Source organism: Oncorhynchus mykiss, chromosome 5, assembly GCF_013265735.2.
Source record: "Oncorhynchus mykiss isolate Arlee chromosome 5, USDA_OmykA_1.1, whole genome shotgun sequence".
In the NCBI taxonomy this organism is placed as follows: domain Eukaryota; kingdom Metazoa; phylum Chordata; class Actinopteri; order Salmoniformes; family Salmonidae; genus Oncorhynchus; species Oncorhynchus mykiss.
Window position 1 is genome coordinate 33,896,786 of NC_048569.1, and position 14,866 is coordinate 33,911,651.

The 14,866-nt window shown below is 42.8% G+C and overlaps 1 protein-coding gene across 14 annotated transcripts in view; it reads left to right on the plus strand.

Annotated features, from left to right (window-relative positions):
• Window positions 1-14,866, plus strand: part of LOC110523649 (guanine nucleotide exchange factor VAV2) — a 242,212-nt gene that overhangs the window by 50,013 nt on the left and 177,333 nt on the right. For all 14 annotated transcript variants that reach the window (XM_036977317.1, XM_036977309.1, XM_036977311.1 and 11 more), the window contains exon 2: window positions 5,806-5,922. In XM_036977317.1, coding sequence (XP_036833212.1) covers window positions 5,806-5,922 — 117 coding nt within the window. The remainder of the gene's footprint in view (window positions 1-5,805; window positions 5,923-14,866) is intronic.

The following is a 14,866-nucleotide window of genomic DNA, read 5'->3' on the forward strand; positions in this document are numbered from 1 at the left end:
TTTTTTTTTACTGTAGTCAATTACGTTACTAGCAAAAATATTGTAACCAGATTACAGATACTTTTTTAAAAACTAGATAATTACTTATTGGATTAATTTTAAATTCAGAAAGGATGTTTGTGAAAACAGTATGACACCTTTCTCTTTTCTCAATAACATTCAATTCAGTTAAGTTTGTTCCACCTGAGCGAGTCAGAGACCACTATGATGACACACCAAGTGCGTTGATGGATCCTTTTTGTCTTCTTCCAATGACTCTTAAGTAACAGAAAGTAATCAGAATACTTTACTGAGTTTGGGTATTCCAAAAGTTACGTTACTGATTACAATTTTGGACATGTAACTAGTAACTGTAACAGATTACATTTAGAAAGTAACCTTCCCAACCCTGGTACACTTCCCTAGTTAAGTATTCCTCTTATCTCAGAACTGCCCCTAAAGGCAATTAGCTTGTGTGGTTACATCTTAATATACAGTGGGAGCAAAGGTGAAGGTGGACTTGCCTCAATTATCTCAACCATTCTGAAAACCTAGTGCACCTCTCCCTCTGGAGTCTGGCTTTTCCAATGAATTATCATCCTTTGTAATGGAGATTAACCTTTCTAAAAACCTGTAAACCTGTGCAAATTTGAAAGGCTTCATGTGTTGTGTGTTGGGGCTTGATCTAATAACATGGGTGCTCCGTGCCCTTATATGGGGCTTTAGGGGTAATGCTATCAGATTAATACTTGCATAGTGCCTCCATGTATTATTCATGGAGCGTCTGCCTCCCCAATTAGCCTGAGCAGGGCCTTGCTCTTGACTGGCTTTAACATCTGTGCGACCCGGAAGTCTGCCTGCCGTCAGGGATAACAGTGGGGAAAGGGGTCCATGGCCCCCTGATGTCCTCCAGGCCCCCTGGGTGTCTGTTCACACACACCACCAATCAAAGGGTGTGGCTGACTATCTATCCCCAGAGAGAAGGGTGTTTGTAAGCCTAAGGGCAGGGCTGGTGAGAGGATTAAAGACAGAGCATGGACTTCCATGTGTGTGTTCTCGTAGCACAAAATAGTCAACATACTGTAGTATCTAGTACAGTTTTACAAATACTTCAGGTGTTCAACTGTAGGTTTCACGGATCCACACACACACACACACACACACACACACACACACACACACACACACACACACACACACACACACACACACACACACACACACACACACACACACACACACACACACACACACACACCTCTCTCCCTGTAGCACCTCACCCATCTGTCAGAAGCAGTGCAGCCTCTTTTATGTGGGCTGCTGTGGAGGACAGCAAAGGGTTGCGTGGGCTATAGATAGATTGAAATTGTCAAATAAATCTAACACGGTACAACCATGCAGGTGGATAATGCATTTAAAATCATTCAGGATGATGCACAAAAGTGGTCGTCTTAAATAAATAGTTAAATATGAACAAACATAAACATAGTAGTTGAAGGCTACACAGTAGACCTAACCTACTAGGCATAGGTGGGTTATACATAGAACACACAACAAAACAAAGGACATGGCGACGTTGTCATAGCCTAGGCCCTAGAGCAGACCTCCCTCACTAGATCAGCAATCTCAGGTTCCTTAACTTAGTTAGAGGATAGTGATGCCAGGTGATTCCAGATGATGGTGATGCCAGGTGGTCCTGATGTCGTCCTCAGCTCCGCCTCTCCGTAGCCTGGACTTTGTACTCATCTACAACTAATGTGTTTCCTCACTTGGGTGATGCCTCTGCTGCTGCTACAGCGCAAGAAAAGCCCACCACACATCAGTCCAGAGCAGTAGTCATGTCCAGTACGAGCTCTCTCCATTTCCATAATGCAGTCAGGTCTCATTGATCAAAAAGCAGCCGTTGCTGAGATGCATCTTTTAAATGCAAACATTGTACATTAGCCAGCTTGCTAGCCAGCCAACCTGTCATCGGTCCTGCAACTCTGTGGGTAAAAACAACCAGATATATCCAATCAACAACCCAATGACTAATCAAAAACAAAAAAAGCTGATTTAAAAAACTAAACTAGAACTAAAATACGTAACAAATGTACAGAGCTCTCTGTTTAGGCTGCCTTACAGCGCCATGGCAACCACAGAAGCTGCTCTCTCTCTCTTTCCCCCCTGCAGTGTTCTGTTCCATTCTGTTCTCACTTTGCAGAGGTGTGTGGAGTGATTCACTCCTGTAGACACAGTACCACACAGCACCAGCCGCTGTCTTTGTGTTTTAAATGACTGTGTTTGTCTGCTTGACTCTCTCCTAGACAGCCTTCACTCTCTCCCACTGACTAAACTAATCCTATGACTGACTGTCTGATCCAGTCACTGACTCATATCGGCTGTCTCAGTCTGTGTGAATCCATCTCTTCATCTCTCCACTCCCCGTCTCTCCGCAGACTGTATTCCCCTCTTTTCCCCCTAGCTTGCTCAGTTGCTCCATACTTGTTCTTTTTTCATCATCCTCAGACACAACAACCCTTCTCCTCCTCTCCCCCACGGGGCTTGTTCTTTCCCGGCTTTCCCCCTCATCGTTTTCTCTTTTCCCTGACACCAAAGCACCTCAGTTTTGCCAAGACAACCCTCATCGCCTTCTCCTCCCCCTCCTCACTCCCCCTTTCCATCCCTTTCATTTCAGAGAGCTCGGGTTTATGAGGAAGCTCTAATTTGCATCCCATCATATCTGAAGTAGTGTGGTTGCAGTGCCCCCCAGGGTTACGGTACCTCCACAGCGTTGTGGTAATGCATTATTCTCTGTGTGATGGGGTGGGGTTGGGCAAGCCCCCCCCCCCTCCTCCCCCGAGGGGCTGTCAGGGGATGACAGCTTTTTGTTTCCTGCTTCTTTTTGCTGTTCAACCTTGTCATCCTCATCTTCCTGTTTCTCTTCTCCGCCCCAAACCAACAAGTCTTCTGTCTTGTTAACGCCGGTTGTTGGCTGTTGTTTGCTCTATTAGAAGTCAGAAGTCCAAGTCGGAGATGTCACTTCAGTAGAACACACACACACACACACACACACACACACACACACACACACACACACACACACACACACACACACACACACACAGGCTAGAAGATACACAAACACAGTGTCCCTCCAGGTGTCTTTTTCCATGGCTAGTGGGTTCCGGGCTTGGTCATGGTGTTTGTGTGTCACGACAGATCATGATACTGTATGCCGTCTTCAATGTTGGACTGGGCTACTCTTTGTAAACATGGAGGGTTGTTGGTGAAACCAAGTCTAACATGTCTTAATAATAAGAATGGCTTGATAAGAAATGGCTTATTGCTGTTTGAAATACAAGAGATGTGCTAAATTAACTATTTCACACAGGAAAAAAAAGACAAGACTAGTTATGGATATGTGGGGTAACACAGACTAATCCCATGTGTGTTGTCTTCAGGCCAGCAGCAGCTTGAGGAGCTGACCGTGTTTAGTGTGTCCCGGGTGTGTTCAGAGCTGGTCTGTGTGTGTGTTTTCCACTGAGCAGATCATACTTCTCCCGTCCCCCCTCATCTCTGTTACGTACAATAGGCTACATACATTAGAATGCCCTCCACATAGTCACTTCTATGATCTCTATCTGGAGCCACCCACTCCAACCACCTCTTGCAAATGTTACATTTTATCCCTGGCAAAAGAATACACTTTTTTTCCTCTCCTTTTGAAGATCAGCAGACATGATAACCTTAGCTGGTGAACTGCAAATGCTACGGCAGCGGGCTAGCCAATCACATTTCTCGTCGCTGGCCGGTGTGGCTCTCTTATAGGGCTCAGTGCGGTGACTATCTCTGTAGGGATGTGCTGCATGAATGTGAATGAGTCAGAAGGTCTCTGAGGTCTGGACACACCGGATGAATATCCATGACAATGGACAATAACGGATCATATCATATCTAAAACACATAGGCCTAGTCACTTAAAAATGCTACTAACATGAAAACACAGCAGGTGCCACCCCCCCCCAAAAAATCCAAATGTAACGTACATCCTGACATCAACACGCATTCCATAGCAGCTGAAAGGAGTCACGGACTTGTTTCAGGCTAAAAGATTTAATCGGGGCCACAACAAATCTGGACTCATCATGAGGGGCCTCAGTGGCTGGCGAGTCTGCGTACCCACATCCATACCCACACACGCAGTCAAACCCTGACTGAGATCTTAAAATAATTGTTTATTTTTAAATTGGAAATCGGTCCTACGGCCATGCCTGTTGCCCATCCCTGCTATAGAAAGAAGGTTCATATAGTAGCTACAACATCAGTACATAAGGCCGGTGGCTTATACCAAATGGTGTCTAATATGTACTTCCAAATCCAATGATGTCTAAATCCATGCTAGAGGGAAAGCACAGTTCATACAGCACATCTCCTATACCTGAAGAGGTGACCCTAAGTGTGGGTTTGAGTCAGTGATAATACTATGAGATACGATGACATGGCTTGGAGGACAATGCTAGGAGACAGGTGGTCCCTCTGCCTGTGTTGTCTGATTCAGAGCAGTACAGTACTTCAGTCCCAGACTTAGACTGAGCCTCAGGAGCACAATCAGTCTGTCATCGTGTTTGATCATACTTAACATACATACAGGCGGAGGAAGTGGTGAGCCTGTCGATCATGGCCAGGAAATAAAATAGGCAGATTCTCTAAAATATATCACACTGATATTGCTTGTTAACCGATCCTGTTTAATAACTAGGAGTCAGATTGAGCTAGAAATAGTTCAGATGTTCACAGCAGTCCCTCATTTCAGTACAACAGTTATTAACAATATTGTTCATTAGGTATCATTTCAATGGCCATTATCGCAACATCTCAGCACATGCATCATTTAACAGATGAAGAACACTATTAGGAAAATACTCCTCAACATAGAACCTTCTCATTCCTGAGCATGTGCACCTGCTGGATAAAAACTATGTCCATGGGACCAGGGAGGCGCTCTCCCAAAACATCTATCCACAAACAAGCCGTGGTGGTGGGTATAAGTTGGCGATACTGTACAACGTAACTTTAAACTCTAATAAACAATGTTAGCATTTCTACTCACGTGTTATCTTTTGTTAAAAAAACAGTGGGACATGTTTAGCGATAGGAATATGCTTGAAAAGGTTAGCAGTTGTGTAAAAATACTTTAAAGTACTACTTAAATCATTTTTGGGGGTATCTGTCTTATCTTCTATTTTTGACTACTTTTATACTTTTACTTCACTACATTCCTAAAGAAAATAATGTACTTTTTACCCCATTTATTTTCTCTGACACCCAAAAGTACTCGTTATATTTTGAATGCTTAGCGGGACAGGAAAACACCTAAAGAGAAAACCCCCTTTCATCCCTATTGCATCTGATCTGGTGGTGGTTTCTAAACACAAATGATTTGTTGATAAATTATGTCTGAGTGCTATCCGTAAATCTAAAAAAACAAGAAAATCATGCCGTCTGGTTTACTTAATATAAGGAATTTGAAATGATTTATACTTTTACTTTTGATACTTAAGTATATTTAAAACCAAATACTTTTTTACTTTTACTCAAGTAGGATTTTACTTGGTGACTTTTACTTGACTCATTTTCTATGAAGGTATCTTTACATTTACGCAAGTATGCAAATTGGGTACTTTTTCCGCCACTGAATGTTAGCAACATAAACAATTATTACACTTGAAGGGCTAGAAAGCAATGCAGTGTAATGTCCAAACTGATGGGAACTCACAAGTGCGCATCGTCACAGATCTCCACACTGTTTCTGACATTGTGGCGTTTCCTTTCTCTCTCTTCCAGTTTCTGTGTCTGAAGAACATCCGGACATTCCTCAAGGTGTGCCACGACAAGTTTGGCCTGCGGAACAGTGAACTGTTTGACCCGTTTGACCTGTTTGATGTCAGGGACTTCGGCAAGGTGAGTGATATTGATTTTGGATGGGAGGTCATTGTGGTTTGGGCCCTCATGACAAGGCTGTGTGTGTAGCTATTGAAGTGTTGAGTGTTCTGCCCTGCCCAATGTCTTACTCGGAGATAGGATATTCTTTCCCAATCTGATACAACAGGGTAAAACTGTTGCTCCTGCTTCTCAGAAAATATAATATGCCTGGTTATGGAGAGCCAGTATTGTTGGAATGATAAGCTCAGCACAGATTTGATTAGAATATGGGATGTTTTGGGTGAAATGTAATAGTAATGTTTTTACAGCTCACAGTCAGATCTGACTGCTGTTGCAGCAGGGTATTGTGCATTTCAGTTTTCAGAGCATACGGTGTCACTTCAGGGTCAGCACTTTGTGCATGTGTCAGTGAGTGTGGTTGGGTGAATATGTACATCTTTGTTTTATGCCAGTGTGTGAGATGGTACATGTTTTTTTCTGGAAGCTGTGTGCGTGTGTGTGTGCGTGTGTGTGTGTGTGTGTGTGCGTGTGCGTGTGTGTGTGTGTGTGTGGCTCAGCAGCAGGAGGCTGACTCATTTCCAGGTATTACTGTGAGGGGTGGGGGTTAGGGACAGGATATAAGCACTGGGGTATTACAGTATCCCTTCTGCTATGTCTGGGTGTGGGCCTCAGCTTGCAGTTAAACCCTCCTGTTCTCTTCACTTGCCCTGGGTGCCCTGGAGGTGTCCGTGTTAGATCCAGGGAACATTTAACTGGATCTCTCTCTTTACAGCTAATCCTATTTACTGTGAACCATGGGGAATGGTTGAGGTCTCGCCAGGCTAGTGGGTTAATAAAGCATTGCACATATGCAGAGTGATGTCATAGGAAACTGTATATATCTAGTGCCAGTATACAGTATACTGTGATGCTAGGATTAGTTTGTACTATTTTTTCCACTGTTGTCTCTAGGTGGGATGAGTCAGATCAGGGGTGTTTGTTGATGGTATAAATGGCCTTCCTGGGCTGAAGTTTGAGGTGTGGATAAATGTCTGATTGGGAACAGGATTGAATTAGCTATAGGACATACTTTAATCTTCACTGTGAGTGTCATCAGATCCTCTGGCCATGCCCTCCAGGCTCAGTTGACATGGACTGTTTTGGCATTTAACCCCATGAAAATTCTTATCTGACAGATGTATGGACATGGAGGCCAGAAGAGTTTGGCATTTTGTAGATGTCTGGGAGTGAGTCAATGAGCTCACAGTAAATTATATTAAAATTGGGCCCCAGTCAGAATCAATCCCACACACCCTCCACATGTCAATTTGGAAATTGCGTTTTTCATGGTCTCAGAGGTGGCAGGCTTGTCTTCGCATTGATTTTCCATTAAGGGAAAGCATCACATTATAATATATTGATGTGAACATATCCCCTGTAATGTGGCTTACATTTAAATGTGTGGGTGCGTGTGCGTGCGTTCCCTATTAAGCAAAGATAAAGGAGGGTATTTGTCTTCTTGTAGAAAGGCTGGTTAGACAGCCTCTTGAACTTTTTCTTCCTACTCCTTTGTTAACTTTTTTATACTTACGACATGGATTTTCTTCTTGAAAGTGTTTTATGATGTTTAACACGGGGTATGGGTGAGAGGGGTTGGGGATCAGGGGGCTTGAATCAGATGCATCTGATCTAGATTCATCAGCTTCTTCTTCTCCTCATCCTCTCATACTGTATGTTTGCACTGGCTCGCTGTCAGGGGCAACAGAGTTCACCTTCCACCCTTCCAATCCATCTCTCTCTCTCTAATGATGGCCTATCCCGGGTCATATGATTGGGAGACAGAGGGAGATGGGGCTAACAGGCCCACAGTGCTGCAGGCATAGCAATTGCACCCTCAGAACCTCCTCCCACCCCCCTCTCAGTGATCTTGTTCTGGGTCGTTGAAACAGCCTCAAACCTTCTCCATTGCCCCTCTCTCCTCCACACTACCCTCCTCCTGCACCCCAACTCCCTTCTCCTTTTCTCACCACCATCACCGATTACCACCCGGGATAGAAGCTCTTGTTCCACACAGATGAACAGAACCCCCCCTCCCCTTCATTAGATATTCATTATGACATCATTAGCGATGAAAACAGCTTATTACAGTAGACCCGGGGGAACGCTTGGGTCTAAACGTTCCCTCCACTACCTCCCAACAGCCTTGATTTTCTACCTTTTAATTAGCTTCCCAGAGAAACATGGCTGTCATTTAAATGAACATGGCAATCAGTTTGTTTGGCTGTTGAGATGGTGAGCATAATTAGGCTGCACCTGTTAACTGTTTATCAGTATTGGGGGATTTCCGGTCTGTCTGTGACTTGTGGCCGATGATGAGAGATGGAAGTTCTGACATCCTGCACTGTCATCTTCATTAGGCAAAGCATTGTTCTTTAAAATGCAGACAGCGAAAACAGTTTATATTATTTCTACACAAAACTGACTTTGAATTGTAACTGATTCATGGACAAGCTAAGCTTTCAGACTGTAATTCATTGAATTGATATTGTGGCATCAAGGTAAATGGCATTTTGCAATGGCTGTGTGCATTTGAGTGCAACATTGGCTGACAGCCTGTGCAATGAGAAGAAGCCCAGAGATGAAGTAACAATCACTTTACTAAAGTAACGTGAAGGACAAGGGAACGATTTACAGTCAAACTCAGTTGCACATGACTGCACTCTCTTTCAGCTGCATCCCACTCTACATCAAAATTGCCATTGTTTTGAGCAATGGCGATTTTAGCATGTCCATCTCGGTGGGGCAAAACATTTATAAATGTGGAATGCATGCCAGCAAAGCCACTACACAACACAACACTAAATAATACATTAATTGCACTATAACGGTGACAAATGGTGCCCATAAAGCTGTCCCAACAGCAGAGTCCCAACAGCAGAGTCCTAACAGCAGTCCCAACACTTTACCACTGCTACACCTGGCTATCAGCGGAGCCTTGTCTGGCAGCGAAACAGTTAATTCAGCCTCATTTACCGCCTTTAAAAAAACAAAGCTGATATGGCTGACTTGCTTAAAGAAATGTGGTTTCTACTGACAATTGAGATGTACAAACTATGGCATAAAGGGACGACAAGCAGATAAGAGGCAATCGAAATTTCAATTAAGACATTAATAAGCGGGCTAGGACTGATGTAACTTTAGTCAATATAAATATTTGTTTAGAACTTTTGAAATGTATAGCGACAGAATTCAGAACATGGGCCGTTCTTACAGTGTTCTCCCTGTACACCAAGTCAGAACCGTAGGATAAATAAAGGGGGCATATAAGCAGGCAATGAAAGCTCTTACAATATTCAATGATTACATTTCTCTGAAACAGGTTATAGGCTACATGTGCACCACCAAGTTAGAACAGTAGGCGAAATTAAGAGGGGTAAATAGACCAAATTATTAGGGTGAGGCACATGGGCTACTAACAGCTTACTATACAACATACACTTAGTATTACTTTCTTAGCTGCAGTATACATATCTCCCTGGCATATTACATCCTTTTGCAGCAGCATACAATACATTTTTGGACTCACCTTGTTGTGCTGTGCTCACTTGAACAGGAAGGTGACATGGCAGTCCTTCGTGGGCAAATTTTGTCATCAAAGTCTGGCATTCTATGGATTTATGGTGCTTTCAAGACAACTGGGAACTCAATGTCAAATCATAATCGAATCATGAAAAAAACTAGGTCGAATCATGATGGCGTCATTGAGTCGGCAGGTAGCCTAGTGGTCAGAGTGTTGACCCAGTAACCGAAAGGTTGCTGTATCGAATCCTGAGCTGACAAGGTAAAAAGCTGCCGTTCTGCCCCTGAACAAGGCAGTTAACCCACTGTTCCCCGGTAGGCCATCATTGTAAATAAGAATTTGTACTTAACTGACTTGCCTAGTTAAATAAAGGTTACTAAAAATGTAAAACCTAAGGGGCTAGAATTTTCGTGGTCTAACCTTAACTGTGACGTAATGTCATAATGAGTGACAGAACACTGAGCCAATCACGGCGCAATGCTCCATATTTTCTGCTGGCTTGCCCCACCACCACAGAAAGCATTGAGCTAGGCTGAAACACTAGCATTTTGGAGCTGCCTTACTCAAGAAATCAAAAAAGAGACATTGTTTGTATGCGGCTTTATTAACTTTTACATTGGTTGCAAACCATATAAGTGACACATATGAATGCCAAGATAATATGCAAAATGGCAAGCCCCCCCCCCACCAAAAATATATGTAATAATTGTGGGGCTCAAAACAGCCCTGAATGATGGGTCGCCACTGGTTTTAAGTAACAATCAAGTGACTTTGTTTGGAAGTAGGCAACATTCAGACATCCAAGGACTGTCTCTCAAGAGAAAGGCTGTGTAAATGTGTCCTTTGGTTGTCATGTCAGCAGTGAGGAGAGAGAATGCTGTCAGGTAGGACAGGATGCCATTGGCTAAATGATTGCCTCGGTGGAGAATGAGGAAGGGGGTGGAGGGGAAATTATGGAGAGATAGGAAGTGGAGGGTGGGGGGAAGACTCTGCAACCATCAGACACCTGTCTTTCCCAATTAATTTGAGAAAACTGCACTCTTTCAGCTTCCATTTCTCTCTCTCTTCCCTCACATTTATCTATTTTCCTTTTACCCTCTCTCCCCCTCTTTCTCTCATTGTTCTCCAGTCTCACCCTCCCTCTTTATTCTCTTAGTATGTTTAGGGCTGGGGGATATGACCAAAATAACATATGACAGTATATCTTATTTTTTTTTACGGTATTTGATGTTTCTGAATAATACAAGTTCTAGATATACTTTATGGGTAGTGCATGACCCTACACTCTTAGAAACAAGTACTATCTAGAACCTAAAAGGGTTCTACCTGGAACCTTAAAAGGGTGTTCCTATGGGGACAGCTAAATAACTCGTTTGGAACCCTTTTTTCTAAGAGGGTAGGATGGCAAGTGGTTTTAATTAGCTTTCTCCTTTCTGATTGTTTTATACTGTTCAATCAACCCCCAATTAATAGGAGGACAAAACTGACAGTGTAGTCCTATGTAGAACATGGCATAGGAATCAACATCCTCTTTAGCAGGCTCTGAGGGACAGTTTGACATTTACTGGGGTGGGGGGCGCTGGTCCAAAATTGGGAAGGGTTGTCTAACTTAATTTTTTGTTTTAAGGAGGGTTGTGTGTCTTTTTATTGAGCACAGGGGTGTGTAGTACATTTTGTTCCCTGATTTGTATTCAATATTGCCAAATTTGCTTGCGTGCGCCTCCTCTATCAAGGTGTTTTCTGTACTTCCCTTATGCACTACACTTTTCCACGCACTAACTATACCACAAGTCAATATAGTCTACCAGTTTAACTGTATATCCTGCCCTCTATCCATAGTGACAATAGTGGTAGTAGGATTGTTTGTCCAGATCTGCAATAAGGTAACTAGCAATCACACCACACACATACATCCACAAGATAGAGGAAAAGCTGACAGGCAGCTGAGAGACCAGGTGCATCAAAGAACAGGTGAAGACAGGCATTTCAAAAATCTCCCCTATAGATCTTGTTTAGGGACAATAAAATGATCCTACCTAGACTAGCCTACAACACCACAATCCAATGAATAATTCCCTTATTATTTTCAAGTGAGTACCATTGTGTAAAATTCTACTCTTTAAACAGTGCAGTGTAAATGTAATTTGAATAATGGTGCAAAAGCCCTGTTATTTGACTCTTTCATTCCACTCATTTAATTTGGATCAGTTGTATGTCTACTCTCGACAGATTATAAATTATAGAAAGGAACAGTATTTTTACTTCTGATACTGGTGTACTTACTGTCTGTTGCAGATCATTATTCTCCCAAGTCATCCTATATAGTCGTAGCCACACAGGCTTATGCTCCCAGCAGGCTCAGTTATTCAGGAAAGCTTTAACACGGATTCTGCCTCCTTTCCGATGCCTTGACCTAGAACCTAACTTTTAAAATATAATACCTTTTTATTTGTGCCATAAACAACTAGTCACAATGTTTTAATCTGACTAGTCTCCTGTAGGCTACTTGCTCATTTTCATCCACTCCTTTCAAATATAATTCCAGCATCCAAACTGTGCAACGGCCATGAATGAAAAGAGACATCTATTACAAAACACCAAAAAGTTGAATGACATTCGGGAAAAGTGTCAAATCAAGCCTTCAGTACTGAGTAGAGAGTGATGTATTTTCAGTTTGTTGAGATTGACATACTTGATTGTGGTGTTGACAACGCAAACCATGATAATAAGCGCTCAAAGTCAGTAATCGGTATGCAGTTATGTGTTGCTTATTGGTTGTCTCAGAAACATGTTGGTGGATATAATTATAAATAAATATAAATCTGATTTCCCCCCCATCTGATAATTGTCTGCAGCCACCTCTGATGGTAGTGTAATGATACTGGCAGGGGAGAGGGAGCTCGCGAACCCTCAACCTTCTGGCCCGTAGCCCTGAACAGCATCGGCTGTGCCACAAAGCCATGTTGAAGTTGATATCCAGGTTTATAAACACAGGGTTGCTACAGTTATTGTTATTTTTGGTGCTAATACCTTTTTTTGGTTCATTTTATCAGGGGGGGGGGGGGGGGGGGGGGGGGGGGGGGGGGGGGTCATGTGAAAATATTTGAAAGTTGGGGAGGGAGGTGCATTCATTTTTTTAATGACAGCTTGTGTTTGACCAGCTCTGGTACTCAACCAATGGTTTCCATTTTCATAGTTATTTGTTACATTCCACCATTTTAATAAATTTCTTAATTTCCTGCATTCATTTCCTGCATTAATTCAAGTTCCTTGGTGTTCACATCGCCAACAAACTATCATGGTCCAAACACACCAAGACAGTCGTGAAGAGGGCATGACAATGCCTATTCCCCCCCAGGAGACTGAAAAGATTTGGCATGGGTCCTCAGTTCCTCAAAAAGTTCTACAGCTGCACCATCGAGAGCATACTGACTGGTTGCATCACTGCCTGGTATGGCAACTGCTCAGCCTCCGACCGCATGGCACTACAGAGGGTAGTGTGTACGGCCCAGTACATCACTGGGGCCAAGCTTCCTGCCATCCAGGAGCTCTATACCAGGCGGTGTCAGAGGAAGATTGCCAAAGACTCCATCCACCCTAGTCATAGACTGTTCTCTCTGCTACCGCATGGCAAGCGGTACTGGAGTGCCCAGTCTAGGTCCAAAAGGCTTCTTAACAGCCTCTACCCCCAAGCCATAAGAGTCCTGAACAGCTAATCAAATGGCTACCCAGACTATTTGCATTGTCCCCCTTCCCCTTTTTTACCCAGCTACTGCTCTCTGTTTATTATCCATGCATAGTCACTTTACCTCTATCTACATGTACATATGACCTCAATTACCTCGATTAACCTGTGTCCCCACACATTGACTCTGTACCAGTACCCCCTGTATATAGTCTCGCTAATGTTATTTTATTTGTTGGTCCTAAATTCTATATATATATATATATATATATATATATATATATATGTCTTTTTCTTCTTCTTCTTTATTTAATTTAAAAAAATCATGTTTTACAACAGGTTATTTTAGTAAATACTTTCTAAACACTTATTTTTCTTAAAACTGCATTGTTGGTTAAGGGCTTATAAGTAAGCATTTCACGGAGCATGTGACAAATGCAATTGATTTGATTTGATTTTGATTTGAAAGGGTTTCACTTCACTTAGTTATTTGTTCAATTCCAGCATTCACTTCCACTTCCATTTGAGTGAATTTCTTAATTTCCTTAATTTCCTTTAGTAGTCTTATTTAGAACATTGCATAGGGATCATAATCCTCTTATAGCCTCTAATGCTGGTACTCGACAAATGGTTTCAATTTGCGTAGTTAATTGTTCAATTCCAGCATTCACTTCCACTATTTTAATCAATTTCTTAATTTCCTGCACTAATTTGTTATCAAGACATTTAATTTGTCTTAGTATGCCTCTATTTCGTTCCCCAAAACACTTTTCCTTGACAGAATAATAATTATCCTGTTTCACTGTGCATTTTCTGCTTCAATTGCAGTTTTTACTTTCACCACTAGGTAGTCAGATGATCTCAGGGGTGCTCTGTTTGGCGAGCTTTCCCTCCAGAAGTTGTTGACTTGTTGTGCTAGCAAGCAGCCACTCAGCTGTTAGCAGTTTCTTACTGTCAATAAAAACAGATGATTGCTATAGCTTTTTCAATTCATTACTGAATTATTTAATGTAAAAATTAATACGGTATATCGTTTTTTATGGTTCACTGCCCAGCCCTAAGTGTGTTGTGATAAGACTTAGCCACGAGCTGTAGCCATTGTGTAGCCTCTGAGACAGTGTCGGTGTGATGTGATTACCATTCTGAGGCAGTGCAGTGGCTGATTGCTCTCCCTGCTTCTCTGGAGCCTCTGAAGCCTCTGCACACTGACCTCTGCTCCCCTTGTTTCCTTACCGCTTCCTACACCATGGTGCTGAAAATAATCCTGTTTCTCAGCATCCCCACCCTGAACAGTGAGACTGAGCCGTCTGCTGAGCTGTGTGTGGAGCATGCCTGCAGTCTGCTGAGGTAGATTCCAACCTCGCCCTCGGCTCTTTCCCTGCTCTGCCTTTCACTGACCAACCACATGCCTCTGGTCCTGTCCCAAGGCTGCACACATCTATTCGGGAGATTATGGGAGGCCAGAAGTGAGGGAATGTAGCTATAAAGGGAAAACTGACGTCTAAGTCGTTTTTCCATTTATTTTTACAGAAGCTGCAGCCTGCATTTAAAAAGATGCTTTACTTTATTTGCTTGCAATTTACGGTATTGCATATCCTGTTTGCCTGAATAAGCAGGTCAGGTTAGAGGGACTCCGTGTCAGGCTGGGGAGAGTAACACACAGAGGCATGGGGGTCAATCAGGGTCACATATTGGGTCAACCTCTCCATCACTCTTCA